Below are 22168 nucleotides of genomic sequence, written 5' to 3'. Positions count from 1 at the left end.
CAGTGGGATTTGAGTGAAACTACAAAGCAAAGTGAAGATACTATAGCTAAGAATTATATGTTCTACAAAATTTCTACTTTCTGAAGTTTTTCATAAAATAGCAACATATCAAACAGTGAAAAAGTCTTTAGTCGCAATAATAATTTGGAGTTTTAAGTCTCATGATTTAAATTGCTTTCAGTGATTAAAGTTTAACTTTTTATAGGAATAATAATATTTTGATCGTCTAATTTTGGGATTGTGACACCAGTAAAAAAGTTAAACCAAACTTTATTTTAATGTGAAAATTAGTCTCCTACTTGATATTTATTTTCTATTCTACTAAGAGAGATTTTTCTTCTCAAACTAGTTCTCTTCATCCTTAGTTTTTTCTTTTATTTTCCTTTTCTTTTTTTGAATAGCATATACTAATTGTGTAGTTTTGGCTCTGAAAAGACTTTAGCAATGGAAATTTGAATCTCAAATTTAATTTTGGTTCAGACATTTACATTCTTTAAGGATATTGCATCATAAATATTCCTGTTAAATTTTACTGGTGTCTCTCCTTATTTAGAGACTTCTGCTCCAACTGAGAAGCCATTACGATTATTTTTCTGTTGACCTATGTTCCAAAATAGTGTGGGTATTTTTGTATGTGTGTGAGAGTGTGTATGTACATATTTTTTTTTCTTCCAAGTTCATCCCATTTTACATGAGCCGTGTCTTAATATTTGTTACTGTTACTACTTCTGCTATGTTCTCTTTCAACTGTGGTAGTATTCTCCTTTCTATTTAGCTGCTACTGTCTGATTACTACCTCACAATTTGCTGCTAATCTTACAAGCAGCTATAGGCCATGTTCTACCTCCCAGTTTTGTTTTAGTTGTATAGGAAACAACCTTCACTTGGTGATTCAAAAAGCTTGTTGATACACTGCTCTGCTTTTGTGGAGACTATGTATTGGATAGAACAAGATACCTTATTTGTATCATCTTATTTTATGGGAAAATATTTAATGAAATCACATGACTGTGATCTACTTCAGACACTCATGTACTAATTGCTCTCATGATAATATTGAAAGTTTTTGTTAAATTTTCTATGAAATATGTTTTCTTAGAAACATTTTCTTGAAGTATTCTTAAATATTTAAAGAAAATTTCATAGAAAAACATAAGTACTCTTAAATATATTTTGATAACTTTCAAATGCTAAGAATTTTTTTCTTCATTTTACCTTTCCACCTTTTTTGTTGTTGTTGTTGCTAACATCATATATGTGGAGAGCCTAGGAATTTACATAAATTCTAAGACTGACATCTGTTGAGAGGTTCTCATAGAGAAGGTGGAATTTCTTCAATAGAGTAGGTTTCCAAAAATAGTACTTCATTAGATTATAACCACTTTGCCATTACGTTGTGAACTGAATTTCTTATTTTTCATCAATTTAAGTAGTTTATTAAGAACCCTAGAATTTTATAACATACTTGTGTATTGCAATAGCATTTTAAATGAAGTGTCTCGAATTAACATATCAGTTTCATAATCTGTTCCTGTGAGAGCAAAACAGGCCTCCAGTGGTGAGCTGTAGAGGATTATAGTTTTGTTAACAATTAATTACAAGTAAGCAATCCCTCCCTCCCTGCCTCCCTCCCTTCTCTTTCTTCCATTTCTGGTTTCTAGACGTAAACCTTTTAGTAAGAAGCACTGTTGGCATTTTGGGGGGTTGGTTGGTTTTTGCTTTTAAAGTTAAAAACGGCAGATCGGTGAATCATATCCAAATAAAGAGAGATTCTGTTCTTGATAAATTATTTCATATCCAGCTTTTAACTAAAATAAATTTGAATTTTGAAGTACTGCTGTATATAATGTATACATAATGATATTCATTAAAGGGAATTACTCTAGTAGTTGTAATTGTCTATTCCTGGATACCTATGAGGTAAACCTACATACTGATACTTTGTCTTAGAACCTTTCAAAAAAGGTTTCATTAGTAAATAGGTAAATATTCTCTATTCTTTATGAGGAATAAAAGTTGTAGAGTAGATGCCAACAGTGATTCTCCCACATACCTTCTAGTCTAAATACTGTGTGGCATTTTGTAAAAGTGACTTTTAAGAAGCCTTTTTTGTATTATTTATATATATTTGTACTGTAATTAATTGATCCTGGGAAAGATTGATTAATAGAAATTCAGCATGAATATTTCCATAGTGCAGTTGTTTGACTTCAAAGCCTTATTCTTCCATTACTGTCTGTGGGACACCAAGCAAGTTACCATGTGAACTCTCTTGGTTTCTTCATCCATAAAACTACATCAGATGGTTGTTAGAATTTAACGATAACACCTATAAACCCCCGGACACATAGCAAACGGTAGTGCTCCCCTGCTTTCTTTCTTGATTTGCAGGATAATGCAGATATTATGTGAAAATGGAGACTTGAGAAGGATGTAGTGTTCATGTGTTAAATTTGGCTGTGAAGTGGTGGTCCTGAAACCCATCACGTTGACTCATAACTATTTCTAAGGAAATGTGCCAGTGAAAATAACTGCAGGCCCGACCAAGTCAAACACTGGCCACAGTAAATACAAGATGTAGTAGGTTTTCAAGTTCATTGCCGCATAGTGGTTGCACAGATTTTAGAACTAAACTGCCTATTTAATTATTCTGTGTGTGATAGAGGCTGCAGTAGAGGAAACAACAGGGTACTGTGGGAAAGCAGAGAGGGCAAGAGGAAAAACTCTACTCAGGCTTACAGGCTTAGGCATGTTTTCTGGGAGAAATGACTAAACCATTGCTACTCAGAATGTGACCTGCAGACCAGGAATATCAACATCACCTGGAAGTTTGTTACACTGAATCTCAGGCCCCACCTTAACTTGAGTGAACATGTCTATGTTAAGAAGATCCCCATGCAGCCTGAAGTCCAAGAAGCACTGCTCTAAACCATTGAGAAACTGTAGTTTTCATCCTAAAAAAATGTCTAGCCTTTGGGGTGTCAACCTACAACACATACAGATCAGAAGTATCATACATCCTCTTAGTGTTCTTGTGCCTGTTACATTTTTTAAGCCATTACTAAAACGATTGCTAGCACCAGCCAAATTCACTTTCTTAAATTACTGAGGGCTAAAGCTGGCAGCAGCTATTTCTGTACATATATAGTTTAACTCTTATCAAATCACTCTCAGGACTAAATTTCTTGTTCTGTTTGATGTTGAACTCAGCTTTGTATATGACTTATTTATGTTAAAAGAATTCTGTAAGTCATAAAAAAATGAATTGTTTGCTACAATAGCTGTAATGTACATGAGTGAATGTATGTACCAAAAAGACAAACTATAAATGCTTGTGTTTTCTGTTTCTCTTACTAATTGTCCTCCTTTCTACTCTCGTTTCACTGTTTTCACTTTCTCTAAATCAAACTCACCCAATAATAGCAATCTTGGTTTTGCACAGTATGTTAGGGAGAGGGTGGACTTAGGACTTGGCGGTGTGAATCTTCCCAGGAGACATACCTGACCTTCTCTGGCCACGTTTTAAACTGATTCAGTAGAATTGGATACTCTTGGGCCCTAATCATGACATTGATCATATGTAACAGCCAGCAACAGGGTTTGACTTCTAATAGAAAGTTGCTCATCATAGCCTACCCTCCACCTGCCATTATTGTCCCATTTCCCTATTCCCACAGTCCTTGTAACAGCTTTGTAATTTTACTAGGTTGATAAATTGGCCTCAAAGCAGAAAACTGAATACCAACTTTAAACAGTAATAATTATTGTTGGAATCGAATTCAGTCTCTGCCAAATAGTATTTTTAAAGTTTCTGTGGCATTTGAGAACAAGTTGGTTCTGTTTAGCGCTCTTTGTAACTTAAATTCTCCTGATGGTTACATATTTTAACCCTTTTTTTTTTTTTTCCAGTTTGTAGGTAGTTTAAGAGTAACAGTGCATGGAATAGGTTGGTAATTTTTTAATAGGTGAAGAAGTCCAAGATTCTAGGCTACAACTGATGGAATTAGTGTGTTTCATATCACAGTATAGTGTTTATTGATGCATTTATGAATACATGCATGCAAAAATGCTCAGTAGAAAAAGTAGACGTTCAATAAGTGCTGAACAGAAGGCTTAACATAGCAGTGAACGAAAAGAGCAGAGTGTCTGCCATCAAGCTTATACTCCAGTGGCAATAGATAAATACAAGTGCGGTAAAGTAAAACCAAGTGTACCAACGGTGTAAACCATGTTACAGTAGATGGGGAATCTGACCTCTTCTGAATGGTCTGTGTAAATTCTTTTCGATCAAAGCTGAGATCTGAAGGGTAATTTATAACTACAGTTGATAATTACATCAGTATTTTAGTTTTAAGGTCTAAAGAATATATTAGGTAATTTCTTCTTTGTGAAAATATCTTAAGTGTAATCATAATTTTCTTCATTTCCTATAAAATTGCACGTGCTCTACCTTCCAATGCCTTATGATAACATACTTATTAAAATTTATAATGTAATTACCCAAGCTTTTATTGTATAAGTTTTTCATAGCAGTTGAACGGTTGTCTAATTATCCCTGAAATAGCATCTAAACATTCTTAATCTATAGAGCCCTTCATTTTGTTCATCCATGTTATATGAAGTGTGAATGCTTTTTGAAATGAGATATAATTTTGGCATCAAAGCTAACTTATAAATTATGAATAAATATTATTTTAGAATATGACTTTTTATGGTATACTTTAAGGACTATCTACTGATATACCATTAAACGATCTACCAAAAGGAATTTAATGTGTACACTAGCCAGATATCCTCAGAGAAAAACACTGCGTGGAAACGTTGAGGGAATGAGGTTTAGATACCTCTTGCTCTCACTCTCTACCACTAAATACTGATAAACAATAGAACAGATGACCCCGTATTGTGTTCAGTATGCAGATGCTAAAGGTGTTGTAAAGGACACATGGTTCACTTGGAGTGCCCGGGAAGGCCTCTTCGAGGAGGAGGTATTTAAGGCCATACCTGAAGATTCTGGAGACGCCAACCAGTGGACAGGTGGTGTAGTTCTGAGTCAGTAGGTCCCCACTGTTGAAGAGCTCGGCGTGTGTGAAGGATGGCAAGGAAGCCAGGGTAGCTAGGGCATATCGACAGTGAGAGATGCCACAAGATGCAACTGAAGAGAGGCAGTAGGAAAGGTTTGAGTTTTAAGTGTCACTGCGGAGCTATCAGAGGGTTTGGAACAGGGCAGGAGAGTCTTGCTTGGTCACATTTACATTTTTTAGGAGTCCCTCTGGCTGCTGTGTGGGGAAAGGCTTGAGGAGGTGCAGGTGAGGAAGAAGCATAAGTAGAAGTAGACCTTTGCAGTAGGCTAGCTGAGAGGTGGTGCCGGCTGTGGGAGTGCAGAGAAACAGAATGACCAGAGACAGAACTTGAAGAGAGAATGTGCTGAATTTACCGATGGTTTGGATCAAAGGAGTGGTGAGGGAGAGGATTGAAGGGGCAGAGGAGAGTGATGAGAGAAGAGAACAGGTCTAACGACTCCCAGTTCTCTGACTCGGACTGGAATCCATTTCTAAAGATGGGGAAAAGTTGTGAGTTGGAACTCGTTTAAGGGAGAGATTTTAGACGTAGTAAACTGGAGAGGTTTTGTGTGACAAAATGGAAGTGCTAAGAAGGAAGTTGAAAATCATAATAACTTGGAGCTCTCAGAACATGTTAGAACTAGAAATGTGAATTTGGGGAACAACAACATCCAAGATGGTGTTTACAGCCCTCATTGTAGATAAGATCATTTAGGACAAGACTACACAGAGGAGAGTGGTCCAGGCTTCCGCCCTGGAAAACAGTGGGGCTTTAGAGGTCAAGTGGAGGAAGAACTCAAAAGGGAGGCTGAGAAGGGTCAGTGAAGGAGGGCAGAGAAACATTCACTGATGTGCTGCACAGAGCCCAGCAGAACTGTAAGTAGATGTTGACAGTGAAATGACAATAGAGAAATTGCTTTTGTCAGCGCAGAGGTTACAGAAGGCCCTGGACACAGTAGGAAAGAAGACAAGTGTGGACATAGACGCAAGGTGATCTGTTAGTGGGAAAGCATTTGTCAGGTGAAATCAGCATGGCTGTTAGCTGAGCGGAGGGTAGGTTAATTAAAGTGAAACCAGTCTCTCCCTGTGTGGTCTTTCTCGAAGTACTGTTATTTCATTAACTGTCTCCTCCCCAAAGGTTAGTCAAGTTCTTATTTCTAGTTATTTAAATTCCCTGGTGGTATTTTAATGGGATTGATAGGCTACTACTTGTTAGTGTGTTAGTGTTCTAGAAACCTGGTAAGTACTGTGTTTCTTGTCTTTAGTTTTGATCATTTAATTGGTAAAATTATAGCATGCTCTGTTGAATTATCTAATTCCAAATAGGTTCTGTATTGTTTGACATTTGTGTTTAAAATGTTATCTTTGTGGAGTAAACGTTTTTCTTTATGCTGCTTATTAGCATCTTCATCAGATTAGTTCAGGTTATTGCTGAATGGGGTTATCTGGAAGCAAAATGTTTTAGTTTTATCTTAACTATTTTAGTAAGTACTGTTTCTCATATAAATAATCAGATACATCAGGCATTTTAATTTGTAAATTTAGGACAATTTGCTTTAACATTTTTCTACTTTTCAAATTAGTTCCTTGGATATAATCCAAGTGTAGTAGTCCCCTAAATAAAAATAAAAATCAAAACCCACAACTAATGGTCACTGAAGGAAGAGTAATTAAATGTTAGGATTATAATGGTATTTGCATTTTATGGTTACAAACTGACTTTCCAAATTTTAAAGTGAATGTGTCTGTTGATTGCTCATGTTTCTGACTGCATTTTTTTGGCCTACTGTTGTGGTGGTTTATAGCAAGAAGTATACATAACATTCTTTACGTTTATTCTTTTCTCCCTTCCGGTAGAGTGATAGTTGTTAGAAGAAAATAATCCCCAAATAGTTTCTTATAGTTTTAATTCTTAAAGTTTGATTGACATTTATTTATATCTTGGTGCCGTAATTGCAGTTCATGAGTCAATGTTGATGTCATGTAAACCTTGATTTTTAATACGTTTCATTGTACTGATGTTTCAACCAGAATAAAACATTTAATGTAAATTGTAGCTACAAACATTTAAGTATACAGTCACTGTAAGTGATAAGCTTATTTTCCTTACTACCTTGAAGCAATCTGTCCTAAATTTCCATACGTCTGCATTTGTTTTTGCTGTTCTGAAATTCCTTAGTTGCTGGCTTTGACCTTTTATGTTGCGGAGTTTTATACATCTATTTTCTCACCTGCCATATCCTAGGGGGCTTGGAGTACCCATAATACAGTGAGCCCACCTTCCTGGTCCCCAGACATTTCAGAAGGCCGGGAAATTTTTAAACCCAGGCAGCTTCCTGGCAGTGCCATTTGGAGCATCAAAGTGGTAAATAAAATTGCATTTACATTCGTATATCATTTCTTTCTGGTTGGTTTTGTCCACGTAGAAGTTAAGAATTAAACCTTTCTTTTCTAGATAAATAGTTTAGTTTCCAGAGCCACTTTTTAAATCTAAAATTTTTAATATTTGAAGAAGCAACGTGCTTGCCTTTAAAAACGTGCACTGGGAGGAAATTAAATTGCCATTTTACTTGACTGATCTTAAGGGTAAATTTTTAATACCCTTTTTTATGGTTACTTCCTTTTATGTTGTAATTACCAGTATTTCTACGGGGGAAATCCTTGTCACATAGGCTGTAAAGTAATTAAAGACTTGTTCATCATATCGTAAAATTTTGTTGCTTAGAAAAGAACAAAAGAAAAGCTACATTAAATTATTATGTACTAATGGAGAAGAAATAGCAGAATCGCAGCAGATTTCATTGTCTGTGTTAATAATCTAAAAACTATAGGATCTCTTTTTCATGTCATTGGTGGATGACTCTGTTAGTCCTTGAAGTTGTCTGATGCATTTTGAAGGTGAAAAATTAATTTGGAAAAGTGTTAATCATCTGAAAAGTTAAAAAAATTTTCCTGACTAGAGAAGACAGTATTCTTCATCTTCTATATTTAATAATATAATTCTGGAATAAGGGTTTTTAATTTAGACTAATTAAGGATTTCAAAGGAGTTCTAGATTCTGCTTTCCTATTTTCTATCACCGTTGGAAGAACTATTTTTCAACTCACTCTGATAGCATGCAAGGTGTTGAAAATGTAAATATTAATTAGAGTTAAAGAGGTCTTGTTTGACCATTATGAAGCATATACCACTGATTTTCACTTATTCTTACCTGTGTCATTGGATGTTGAGGAGAAATACATTGAGGGATTACTGTAGTCTTGATTCCGTCACTGACTTTTAAAAAATCTTTTATACCTATTGAAAAACAATAAGAGAAACTGTCCAATTCAACACTGCCCTGTCGCTTGTTCAGAGAAGCTCAGGATCTGAAGGAAAGCAGCTTAAGAGGTTAAGGAGAGGCAGCTGGAAAACTGGAAGTTGGCTTTTACTAAAAAACTGAAGGAACAAAAGCCCCCCTTCCCTCTTGTTCACGTGTGTCTTTTTGGTGCTCACAGTATAACCATAAATTGCTGACTTGGAGAGCATTCTGCCAAATAGGTAATGAGCTCAGTGTTTCAAACTGCTGCAGTGACCTCAGCTGAAGGTGTCACGTATTATTTACCTTGTTAGGGAAAACAAAACCAGGATTTTCCTGAGCATTTTAGTAATCTTAAATACACACAGCACAAGTAGGTGTAGATGCCAGGTGTTTTCAGGTAGTAAAACATAAGTCTGAGAATAAATAAGAAAACAGCAACACAAAACCTTAGTGCTTATTTGTTAAAATATCAGGGAATTCAACATATTTTCCCATAGAATTTTTTCTTGTGTAAAAATTCACATAAATTATTTCCACTTGAAGTAATTATTATCTAGGTGATTTAAAGCAAGGCTTTTAATTTTTCATCAGCTTTCCTGTATGGTCAGGTATTGAACAGTTAGAGGAAATTGACAGTTTTCACGACAGAAAAAATACTGTTGCACATAGTAAAAATGAGCTTTCGTGCAACGCAGCGGTGCAGAATAGTGGTTAAGAGTGAGGTCACTGGAGCCAGGCTTGCCAGGTGTCTGACTTGGCGCAAGTTACTTAACCTTTTTATTCCCCAGTGTACTTACCTCTGAAGTGGGGATGATAAAATAGTATTGACCTTATGAGATTGTTGAGAGGAACAAGTGCTTCGAGCAGTACATAATAAGTACTCAGCATATGATAACTATTAATATCGATACAATTACAAGAAACCAGTTAGCAAGAGAGTCCTTCCTCATACTTGCTCTATAATACAATACAGTTTGTTGCACCTGAAAATACCTGGATAGACTTGTGGCTTTTCTGCCACCTAGGATGTAGGATTAGGAAACGGAAATACAGTGCCAAGGTTTGCTGTTGCAGGGCATTCACAGTAACAGACCAAGTTTGATTCTAAGGTTGTAGATGTTTAAGTCGTAGAATACATACTGAAAGATGCAAATAATAAGCCTGGTCTCTTAATATTTATCATCTGATTGGAATAAAAGGGAGAAGCAAGTATTTGTGTAACATTTAATAAGACGGTTTATCTCACATTTTGGATTTAAAATTCTTTTGGGCTTTTACAGAATGCTGACTTTTCCGTATCTGTCGTGTAGGGCCGGGGGTCAGGATTTCCAGGAAAGCGGAGACCTCGTGGTGCGGGACTGTCAGGACGAGGCGGCAGAGGCAGATCAAAGTTGAAAAGTGGAATCGGGGCAGTTGTGTTGCCCGGGGTAAGGCCCGCTCACTTTACATTTGCTACAGTCCTTAATGTATCGGCCGATGATGATCAGCTCATTTGTACCAAATTACTTAGATTCTAAGAGTCACATAAACAGGCTAAAATTTTATTTCCATTTGCATTTCTTTTTAAACCTCTGGTGAGGTTTTCTTCTATATTTTCTACTTTCTCATCCCTTTTTTCTTACATTCCTCTTTGACTCTGATCTTTCTTCTCCAAAATCCAATATGCAGTATATTTGCTCTTCTATTAAAACAAAACTCCTGTTATATTCTTGAGTTTATTTGAAGAATTTAATTATGTTGGTGTTTTAAATTTTTGATTGTAGTTGCTCTCAGTGTTGTAATATGGTTTACAGAAAAAATGAGAAATGTTGTAGATTAGTATGGAGTCTAAAAATGTTGAAGATTTTATGACTGTCTTTGACATATTTGAATTTAAGATTGATAACTGTATGGTCATTGGCACATTATGAGGCTTTGTTTAAATGTGTATTGAAAAAACTGCATTTGGCAAAAAATAATAGCAGAAATTTCCTGCAGTAACTTTACTATTTTACCGATACCCTGTTTTTCAGATTCTAATTGTCATGTTGAGTTCAGGATACAGGTGGGATTGTTCAATTTGCTACTGTTTTTCAGATTCTAATTGTCATATTAAGTCCAGGATACAGGTGGGATTGTTCAGTTTGCTGCTAAAGGAGTAAGGAAACTTGGATTCTGGTGGTTTTTTTTAAAGCAAGTCCCTCCCTCCCTCCCTCCCCACTCCCCGAATTAATAGGCCTATTGAGGTAAAATTGATATAAAATAAGGTACAAATATTTGAAGTGTACAGTCTCATAGGTTTTGACACATGTGTACACCCTTGAAAACCACACTACAGTTAAGAACATATTCGGCCCTCAAAGTTTCTTTGTGCCTCTCTGAAATCCCTTTGCCTGCCTTCCTGCCTTACCCCCAGGCAATGACTGATCTGATTTCCATTTCTGTCGATTGGTTTGCATTTTCTGGAGTCTATGTAAGTGGAATCATGCTGAATATACTCTTTTTGATATGATTTATTTCACTCAACATAATTATTTTGATATTAATTCATGCTCTTGTGTGTGTTAACAGTTCATCTTTGTTGAAGAGCATTCCATAGTATGGATGTGCCACAGTTTGTGTATCTGTTCACCTACTGAAGGACATTATGTTTGCTTCCGTTTTTTGGCTATTAGAAATAAAACTGCTCCAAACTTTTATATATAAGTTCACCTGTGGATATGTTTTCTTTTCTCATGGGTAAACATATAGAAATGGAATGGCTGGATGTATGGTAGGTATATGCTTAGCTTTTTAAGAAAAGGTTGGTTTTCAAGTTGGGTGTGACATTTTATACTTGCAAGAATATGTAAGGTTCCATTTCCTCCACATACTCACCCACATTTGGTATGGCCAGTCTTCTTAATTTTAGCCATTGTAACAGGTATGTTAAGAGTATCTGACTTGCATTTCTCTAATAACTTGTGATATTGATCAGCTTTTTTAGGTGCTTATTTGCTATCTGTATATCTTCTTTGATAAAGTCACTCTTCAGATCTTTAATACATTTTCCAAAATCGAGTATTTTTTAAAAAATTTATTTGTTTTTATTTTTGGCTGTGTTGGGTCTTTGTTGCTGCGCATGGGCTTTCTCTAGTTGCGGCGAGCGGGGCTACTCTTCCTTGCGGTACAGAGGCTTCTCACTGCAGTGGCTTCTCTTGTTGCGTAGCACGGGCTCCAGGCACGCGGGCTTCAGTTGTGGCTCGTGGGCTCTAGAGCGCAGGCTCAGTAGTTGTGGCGCACGGGCTTAGTTGCTCTGCAGCATGTGGGATCTTCCTGAACCAGGGCTCAAACCCGTGTCCCCTGCATTGGCAGGTGGATTCTTAAACACTGCACCACCAGGGAAGCCCAAAATTGAGTAGTTTTTTAATTAACTGAGTTTTGAGATTTCTTTATGTATTCTGGACACAAGCTCTTCATCATATATATGATTTGCAAATATTTTCTTGCATTTTGGGGTTTGTCTTTGCATTTTGTTAACTGTGTCTTTCACAGAGCAGTTGATTTAATTTTGATGGAGCCCAGTTTATTAATTTTTTTCTTCTGTGGATTGTGCTTTTTGGTGCTGAGAAATACTTGTGTCACCCAAGGTCACAAAGATATTCTGTGTTTTCTTCTAGAAAGGTATTGCATTTAGATCTATAATGCGATTTGAGTTTTTTAAATGTATGGTATGAATAAGGATGGAAGTTCATTTTTTTACATACTGAGTAGCTGGTTGTTTTAGCACTGTTTCTCTGAATTGCCTTTCATCATTCTTGAAAATTAGTTATCATATATGTGGATCTATTTTTGGAATCTCATGCTGTACGATTGCTCCATTTCTTTAGGCCAATACTCCACTATTTTGATTACTTCTACTTTACAACTACTCTTGAAATCGAACACTGTTAGTGTTCTGATTTTCTACTTTTCAAAGTTGTTTTGACTATTCTAAATCCTTTGTACTTCTATATGAATTTTTGTATTAGCTTGTCAATATCTACAGATAAGCCTGCTAGGATCTTGATTGTGTTTGCAGTCAAACTATAGATTAATTTGGGGAAGATTGACATTTTAACCATATTGAGTTTTTGAACCCATCAGCACCTGTATCTCTCCATTTCTTTAGGTCTTCTTTAATTTCTTTCAGCGATGTTCTTTAGTTTTCAACAGACAGGTTGAACAGATACTGTTAATCAGATTTATCTCCATCTTCCATATTTTTTTATGCTATTGTTAATGGTAGTGTTGTCTTAATTTCAAATTGTGTTTGTCAGTTGCTAGTATCCAGAAATACTACTCCTTTTTGTGTATCTGTTATTCTAATTGCTTATTTGTAGAATCCATTGGGTTTTCTACATAAACGATCATGTTGTCTGCAGATAAAGTTTTACGTGTTTCTTTTTAATCTGGAGTCCTTTCGTGTCTATTCTTGTTTGCATTTGCTATAACCTTCAGTATAGTGTCGAACAGAAGTGAAGAGCTCAGATAACCTTGTTTTTGACCTTGAGGGGAAAGCATATAGTTTTTCATAATTAAGTATGGTGTTAGCCTTAGTTTTGTTTTAATAGACATCCTAAATCAGTGTGAGGAATTTCCTTTCTATAAATAGTCTGCTGAGTTTTTTTTTTTTTTTAATTAGGAGTAGATGTCAGAAGTAGATTCTGTCAAATGTGCTTTTTTTTGCATTTGTAGAGATGATCATGTAGCTTGTTTGTTGATATGTGAGTTACATCTTTATGTGTGTGTGCTAAAGCAATCTTGCATTCCTGGGTTAAACTCTACTTGGTCGTGATGTTGGATTCAGTTTGCTAAAAGTTTTAGACTTTTTATATCTATGTTCATGAGGGATATTGGTCTATAGTCTTATTTTCTTATCATGTCTTTGGTTTTCATATCGGCATAATTCTGGCTTCATAGAATGATTGGGAAATATAGTTTGCTCTTCAATTTTCTAGAAAAGTTGTGTAGTGTTGGGAATTTCTTTCTTATATTATTTATAGATAGAATCATTAGTGGAGCCATTTTGGCCAGGAGTTTTCTTTATTGGAAGATTTTCAACTACAAATTCAATGTCTTTCACAGGTATAGGGCTATTTAGGTTATCTGTTTTTTCTTGCATGAATTTGTCTTTTAAGGAATTTGTTTCATGTAGGTTGACAAATCTGTTCTTCTAGAATGGATAATAGTGTTCCTTTACTGTCCTTTTGAATTGGTAGTGATGTTCCTCGTTCCTGTTGTTGGTAATTTGTGTCTTTTCTCCATTTTCCTGATCCGTCTTGCTTGAGATTTATCAATTTTTTTTTTGCGGTACGTGGGCCTCTCACTGTTGTGGCCTCTCCCGTTGCGGAGCACAGGCTCCGGACGCGCAGGCTCAGCGGCCATGGCTCACGGGCCCAGCCGCTCCTCGGCATGTGGGATCCTCCCGCACCGGGGCACGAACCCGTGTCCCCTGCATTGGCAGGCGGACTCTCAACCACTGCGCCACCAGGGAAGCCCGAGGTTTATCAATTTTATTGACCTTTTTTGAGCCAGCCTTTGCTTTCATTCATTTTTCTGTATTTTTTCCTACTTTCTATTCCATTGATTTCCACTCTGATCTTTATCATTTCCTTTTCTCTCACTTTGAGTTTAATTTGCTCTTCTGTTTTTTGGTTTTCTTTTTGTGTCCAGCTTGGAAATGCCCAACTTTTGAGGTTTAGGCTAGAGCTTTCTCTTGTCTTCAGCTTATATCTGTGGTTCAGGAAAATAAAACTTTTGTAACCTTCAGAACAGATCAGACTGTTATCTGTGCAGAGAACAATAGTGCATACTTTGTCAGAGATTGCCTTTGAGGTAGATTTTATTTTTCTAACAGTTTCAAGATCATGAAATAAAGTATGAAATGAAAACAATGTGTCACTAAGCTAGATGATAGAGTTTTCTTTCTTACATGTATGAATTGCTATTTTAAAAAAATCTTGATTTTTTTTTTAGCACTTTCTTGTCCCCCTGCTTGATTTAGGGGATACTGCAGCTTTCTACTACAGACTTTGCTTCTGGTTGATACGGGGAATACTGTGTTCCATCCTTGTTTTTCAGTTTAACAAAAGCATTCTCTGGGTAAATTTTCCTTTGAAAATAAGAATAACACTTCTACAATTTGTGAGCTACTTACTACATGTTACTCAGTTGTAAGACCTGTTTTGTGTTCCCATGTTGGAGATGGGGAGGTAGAAGTGGATACTTATTTCAATATATTGAATACTTTTGTTACCTATATTCTAGCTGTTTCAGTTATGTATTTTAATGATGTTCTCAATGTATCATTAGTCCTGTGTTTGAATTACTGAGATTACTCCATCCACTCTTGGTAGGCACTTAATTTATTACTGATGGAATGATTATTCTACTTTTATGAATCATCGTGTTTGACTAAAAGGTAATTTTGGGATATGCATATAACATATGGATACATTCCCTCAGTTTAAAAAATTAATATTTTTTAGATAGATGGAAGTTTTGTCTACTAGTTGAGTCCTGATTTTCTCCCTTTCACCAGTTTTGGGCATTTACATTTTAGGTTGATCCATATGAAATTGCCAACATTCAACCCCCTTTGACCTTTGAACAGCAATTTCTTATGCTTCAGCCTATGATACATGGCCATAAGGCAGACACGTAATTGTTTTGTGTGTTTTTATACCGTAGTGCCCTGGCTCATGTATTACTCTGCAGCTTGTTTTTCACCTCAGCAGTGTAGCATGTGATTTTCTTCATGGAAATCCGTACAGATTTCTGCCTTGCTGGTTTTTAAATGTTGCATAATTTTTCATAGTTTGGATTGTTCCTAGTTTTAGTCATTCCCTAGTGCTGACCAGTTAGGTTGCTTACACTTTTCCCATGTTGTCTTTAGGCCTTTGTGACTATATAAATTGCTTTTATCGATTACTGTCGTAAAACCATAGAACTGTTCATTAAAACTGCATTTAAAGTCTTTTGCACTGAAAAATTTTATTACTGTAATATACTCCTTCTATTTATTGATAGTTAGTCTTCTTTCAGTTATTCCTCAAGAACAGTAATTTCTATTACTTTTCATTTTGACCCTAACCTATTGTGTTTCAGCTCAGTTCTTCCAAGCTATGTTGTAAGCTTTTAAAGCAAAGAGAGTTTATAGTTCTGGCATTGGCTTCCCCATTCTCTTTTTTAGCATCTCATTCAGAGCTTTTTTCATGATAAGCACTCTGGAAATAATTATTAATAAGCCACTGTGTACTTAGTTGATTTGGTCAAATTTAACCAAGTCCAGAATTGAATGGCTATGGTTGATAATTCTTTGGCTAAGACTGAAATTATGATAAGTTATTCAAAATAATTATATTCTAAAACACTGCTGCCCCCAAAGAAATATGTGAACCATATATGCAATTTAAAACTTCCTAGGGAATTCCCTGATGGTCCAGTGGTTAGGACTCTGTGCTCTCACTACCAAGGGCCAGGGTTTGATTCCTGGTTGGGGAACTAACAGCCTGCAGGCCATGTGGCACAGCCAAAAAATAAACAAATTAAAACAAACAAAAAAACTTCCTAGTAGCTACATTAAAAAAAGAGGAATAGGTGAAATTTAATTTTAATATGTACCGTTTGACCCAGTATATCCAAAATAGTATCATTTCAACATGTAATTTATAAAATACACAGAATTATTTGACCTATATTTATGTTCTTTTTTGTTTGATACTAGGTCTTTAAAATCTGGTGTGTATTTTATACTTATAGCTTTATACATCTCATTTTGCTGTACCCGCATTGCAGGTTTTAAGAGTCACTAAAATGGAATGATATATGTGTGTGTATGTGTGTGTGTGTGTGTGTGTGTGTACATCCATATATAAGTATACACACATACAATGTTTTTGTTTGTTTCTTGATTAGAATTTCTGGTTAATCAGTCTTACTAAAGGCATATTTATGTTTTCTCACTTCCTGATCTATGGGGCTTGTAACTCTGAAGAGACAAGTGAATTTTTAAAATGCCATAATTTATACCTTTATAGTAGTATCTTGGTAATAATAATCTAATTTGGAATTGTTAGTATAGTCTCTGGCAAAAAAGTTGTACTTTAAACATGAATCTTCTTAAGCTTTTCAGTCAGGTATAATACAGGTGAAAAATACAACTTCACATTTTGTGTGTTTTGCTTTTCATAGGTGTCTGCTGCAGATATTTCATCAAATAAGGATGAAGAAGAAAACTCTATGCACAATACAGTTGTGTTGTTTTCTAGCAGTGACAAGTTCACTTTGCATCAGGTTTGAACTAAATTATTTGTCTTGCACTTTTTAAAAAAATTAATTACTTTATTAATTAATGGCTGAGTTGGGTCTTTGTTGCTGGGTGTGGGCTTTCTCTAGTTGCAGCGAACGAGGGCTAGTCTTCCATGTGGTATGCGGGCTTCTCATTGCGGTGGCTTCTCTTGTTGTGGAGCACGGGCTCTAGGCATGCGGGCTTCAGTAGTTGTGGCTCGTGGGCTCTAGATCGCAGGCTGAGTAGTTGTGGCACACAGTCTTAGTTGCTCCGCGGCATGTGGGATCTTCCCAGACCAGGGCTCGAACCTTTGTCCCCTGCATTTGCAGGAGGATTCTTAACCACTGTGCCACCAGGGAAGCCCTGTCTTCCACTTTTGAACTCCTCCTTGCCCATTTCTACTTTATCCCGTATGTACTACAGTCATTTAATATTTAGCTCTAGAGCTATACCAACTAAGAAGGTGCTTTATAAAAATTATACAATTAGTATATTGGTATAGTCTTAGTTTGGTCTGGAATTTAAAATACGTTAATGTGTTCTTAATTTCAGGATATGTGTGTAGTTTGTGGCAGTTTTGGCCAAGGAGCAGAGGGAAGATTACTTGCCTGTTCTCAGTGTGGTCAGTGTTACCATCCATACTGCGTCAGTATTAAGGTGAGTACACTTAGATTTAATTATTAATGCAAATATGCTTCAGGTTAACAAAAATGTATTGATTTGATTAGTATCATGCTGCTTCCAGTTCTTATAATTAATCAATTATTGTTTGTTAGGATTATTATACATATGTGACAATATTTAAGTACTTTAAATATTAAAGTACACCCTCCACTTCACCCCCCCACCCCCCTGCTCCTTCACTGCCTTTTTGGAATCTCAGTTGTGTGCGAAATTGTGTGATATTGTCCTCAGATCACTAACACCTTGTTGGGTTTTTTCCCCCAGTTGTTTTTCTTTCTGTGCTTTAGTTTGTATAGTTCTATTACGTTCCCAGAATGCACTATTATTATGCAGTATCCAGCCTATTTTTAAGGCCATCCAGTGGGGTTGTTTTTTTGGCTGTACGCGGGCCTCTCACTGTTGTGGCCTGTCCCCTTGCGGAGCACAGGCTCCGGACGCGCAGGCTCAGCGACCATGGCTCACGGGCCTAGCTGCTCCGCGGCATGTGGGATCTTCCCGGACCGGGGCACGAACCTGTGTCCCCTGCATTGGCAGGTGGACTCTCAACCACTGTGCCACCAGGGAAGCCCTCATCCAATGGATTTTTTACCCAGATAATTCTGTTTTTTAATCTCAGTTCCATTCTATAACTTATACTTATCTTGTGGCTTTAAATTTTTTCTTCATTATGCTTTTTGTTTCAAGTCCTTGAAAAGTTTATAATTGTCTGCTACTTCATCTGACATTTTTCATTTTGTATTAACTAATTTTTCATTTTGTAAATGTTCTACAGCTTTCTTTTTAACATCTAGTAATTTTTGATTGAATGTGGACATTGTGCATTGTGATGGTATATTGTTGAGAGTCTAGATTTTGTTCCTTTAAAACGCAGTGAGATTTTGTTGTGGCAGGCAGTTATTTGTGGATAAGTTTGAACCTTTTGACACTTCTTTGTGTCAAGCTTTGAGGTGAGTCCACAGAGCCTTCACTCTGAGGTGGCTATTCTCAAACTTTTTGGTCTTAGAACCCTTAGCACTCTTAAAAAAGTAATGAGGACCCCAAGGAGATTTTGTCTATGAAGATAATAATGATTGAATATTTACTGTTTTAGAAATTACAACTGAGAATATTTTAAAACACAAAAATATGCAGACACACCTTGTATAATGCCAATGTAATGATGTTTTATACATCATGTAGCGTCTACAAAACATCACAGAGTGAATTAAAGTGAATAGTTTAGATCACACTTTCCTAACTGCTGTTCTAGCACCAGTTTAATACTTGAGGCATGGCCTTTATGAGGTCTCTGCTGAATTCTCCCTAAACCTTCCCCTTTCTGATCCCTACAGGCCCCTATTCACCAGTGTCTTTTCAGTCTGACTTGGTTGAGATTCGGATGTCTTCCAGCACTGTGTGCACTCTGATATTTATTACAGATTCCCAGGAGCTCTTCTTTACCCTGGTTTTGGGTCCTTGTGTGACCTCCTGGATGTGCAGCTTGGTGTTCAGTCGAAGACTAAAGGGAAATACTGTGTCGATTCCTGGAGTTCTTTCTTTTTTTTTTTTTTGGAGTTCTTTCTTACTGCTCCCTTCTTTCCAGTGCTCTGTCCTGCACATTCCAACTGCCTCAGCCCCCTGAACTCCAACAGTGTGTCCTAAACTCAGGGAGCCCGTTGTACTTGCCTGGGCTCGTCCTTCCCTGGGGATCATTCTGGAAAAATGGCTATAGACGGAAGAATATCATAGGACTCTCCTTGCTTGTTTCCCTCCTCTCAGAAAAAGTCTTACACTGCCTTTTGTCCGGTATCTGAAAACAAGTGTTTCATAAATTTTGCCCAGTTTCCTAGTGTTTTATGATGGGAGACAGGTCTCGTTTCAGTTACTCCAACGTAGTTGAAGCAAATATCCGTTAGACTATAAAACACATCTCTCATACCTTAGACATGATACATGGATGGGGACCCTGGATAATATCTTGGTTCAAAGAGCTCTTAAAAATGAAGATAAAACCAGTTCAATATGAGACAAAAAAGAGTGGATAGTAGAGCCCTGAAATCTGCACTAAGAGGGAATTTCAAAGGGGGGGGGGTATTGTTCAAATGTTGAAATACCGCAGAGAGTTCAAATGATAAACACTAGTACGTCATCTAGATTTGGGAGTAAGGTCTTGACTGACTGACTTGAGCAGTTTCACTGGTGGTGGGCAGAGCGACCAGACTGTAGTGTGTTGAAGAGTCACTTTAAACTGAGGGACTTGAGAATTCGGCTGTAAAGGACCACAGACTGTGAAACAGGAAGACTTAGTAGGAATGAAGATACATCATTAAAAAAAACTCTACTACTTTATCTTCATCTTACCTTTCTTCTAAGCCAGGGATTGGTAAACTGCCACACAGGCCAAATCTTGCCCATTGCCTATTTTTGTAAGTGAAGTTTTATTGGAACACAGCCGTGCTCTTTTGTTTACATATGTCTGTAGTGAGCTTCACACTACAGTGGCACAATTATGTAGTTTAACATACTGCCTGGCCAGCGAAGTCTAGAATATTTATTACCCTGTCCTTTACAGAAAAAGTTTGCTGGCTACTGCTCTATGCTCCCCTGCTCTTCCTACCCTAGGCTGTTTCTTCCATTTGGGTAAATAATATAACCTGATAATCTAAGACTAAGTTAAACATATCAGTAGGCTAATCAAAGTAATAAATATACACGCTTAAGAAGCAAATGTCTTTACGAGCCTTATGGTAACCGACCGACCCGTCTTCCTTTACCTTCACATCTGAGTCCTCTTCCCCACAACGCAACCCCTTTGGGTTCGTTCAGGTCCTTCTTTTTGTAGTTAACTGTACAGCGCTAAATAATATACTCGTGTTACTCCTTTATGTGTGTTAGATTTTGTTGACTTGCCTCTATAAATAAATAAATGCTGATTGAGCTCTTAAAATACACCTCCTGCCTTCTCCCAGCATCCTCCCAGTATAGTTGTTTTACTATATTTAGTTAATAAACAATGTTGGCTATGACTCCATAAATGTTCACTGGAGATCTAAATAGTGTACTATGACTTTATTTTGTTTTTCATGGAGTTTTTAATAGCAAGAAGAAAATAATGATTCATGATTCTCCATTAGTTTTTATTTGTTTTTACCTACTGTAGAAGCATGATCATATCAGATTATTTCAGCAAGTAACTGTTTTTCTGGGAAAGGCTTACCCCCTTCCACACTCTGCTTTTCCCTGTTCTGAGCTGGGCTGGTAACTTCTAGGTCTGTTACTCAGTTCTCATCCTCAAACATCTCTGGGATGACATCCTCTTTTGGGTTCATTGCTTTCTAGATCCCACGTCTTCCTTTTTCTTGGTATACACCCTCACTTTGTTCCTCATATCTCTTAAGTAACTTCATTAGAAAGGGTACTTGGAAGCTGAATTTTGAGTCTTTGTCTGAAAGGCATTCCACTTTAACACTTAATTGCTTGTTTAGTTAGATTAAGGATTGTACCTTGAGAAGTATTTTCCTGTAGAATTGGAAACTGTTACACTCTTTTAGCATCCAGAGTTGGAAAGTTTGGTGCTACTTTGATAGTTGTTCATTTATTTAACTCTTGTTTTCCTCTCAGGTAGGTTTTTTTTTTTTTTTTTTTTTTTTTTGGTACGCGGGCCTCTCACTGTTGTGGCCTCTCCCGTTACGGAGCACAGGCTCCGGACGCGCAGGCTAAGTGGCCATGGCTCACGGGCCCAGCCGCTCCACGGCATGTGGGATCCTCCTGGACCGGGGCATGAACCCGTGTCCCCTGCATCGGCAGGCGGACTCTCAACCACTGCGCCACCAGGGAAGCCCTCAAGTAGTTTTAAGACCTTATTCTTCATGATCTTAATTTTTATTCTGTATCTTGATTGTTTGCTATTTTGTTATAACACAGGTTCTTTGCGGTCCTTTTTACCTGTAGACTCTAGTCTTTTGAGATCTCTTAGTTTGTTCCAAATTCTTAATACTCCATGATGTGGCTGTTTTCTGCAATTTATTAGAAGCATAGAGATTCTCAGATTTTTCCACTTAAGTTAGACCCTTGAGGCAAAGGAGAATAAGCAGAGGGCTGAATATGAACTTAAGAAGTCTTAGCTTCTTAGCCTAAAATCCTCCAAGACCATAAAATGGCCTTGGGAACTCATGTTGTACCTTAATTTTCTTTGCATTTTTAATATTGATTTTAATATACAAGTCCTTATGCGATGTACACAAGTTTCAGGATCATGAATTCATGAAGTGTCATAGATTGAAACTTTATCAATACATTTTCAAGTCCTGTGTTAACAATAATGGGGTCATTTACTTGTTTTCTTTAAAAACCAGTTACCACACCTGTCAAGTGGACATAAAATCCAGAGCACAAGGTAGTTACATAAACTGAAAAGGGCATTAAAATGTGGATCCCTTTATATTATTCTGTCCAGTAGGAGACCCCGAAAAGTCCATGAACGTGGTCACCCCGGAACTGGGCCACTGCTGGTGCTCAGTAAATGTTAGTTGCTTTTGCCTCTTCTCCGCTCCTAGGTACGTAAGCGCCGAGTTCATTTGGCGCTTGATCAGATATGGCGTATTTGATCATGTTTGCATGAGGGGTAGGTTAACGTATGAATTACATGGCTTGGTTGTTTCTTTTGCAGATCACGAAAGTGGTTCTGAGCAAGGGTTGGAGGTGTCTGGAATGCACTGTGTGTGAGGCCTGTGGGAAGGCAACAGACCCAGGAAGACTCCTGCTGTGTGACGATTGTGACATAAGTTATCACACCTACTGCTTGGACCCGCCACTGCAGACAGTTCCCAAAGGAGGCTGGAAGTGCAAATG

The 22168-nt window shown here is 37.0% G+C and overlaps 1 protein-coding gene across 10 annotated transcripts in view; it reads left to right on the top strand.

Annotated features, from left to right (window-relative positions):
- Window positions 1–22168, top strand: part of KMT2C (lysine methyltransferase 2C) — a 293955-nt gene that overhangs the window by 186947 nt on the left and 84840 nt on the right. For all 10 annotated transcript variants that reach the window (XM_082846696.1, XM_082846698.1, XM_082846705.1 and 7 more), the window contains 5 exons: window positions 7309–7428; window positions 9675–9791; window positions 16558–16659; window positions 17207–17311; window positions 21987–22168. In XM_082846696.1, the coding sequence (XP_082702822.1) occupies window positions 7309–7428; window positions 9675–9791; window positions 16558–16659; window positions 17207–17311; window positions 21987–22168 (626 nt within the window). The remainder of the gene's footprint in view (window positions 1–7308; window positions 7429–9674; window positions 9792–16557; window positions 16660–17206; window positions 17312–21986) is intronic.

The sequence above is a fragment of the Leucopleurus acutus genome (genome assembly GCF_964270905.1).
Source record: "Leucopleurus acutus genome assembly, chromosome: 9".
Classification (NCBI taxonomy): Eukaryota; Metazoa; Chordata; class Mammalia; order Artiodactyla; family Delphinidae; genus Leucopleurus; species Leucopleurus acutus.
Note: the sequence above shows the minus strand (reverse complement) of the source record. Positions and strands in the feature narration are given on the sequence as shown.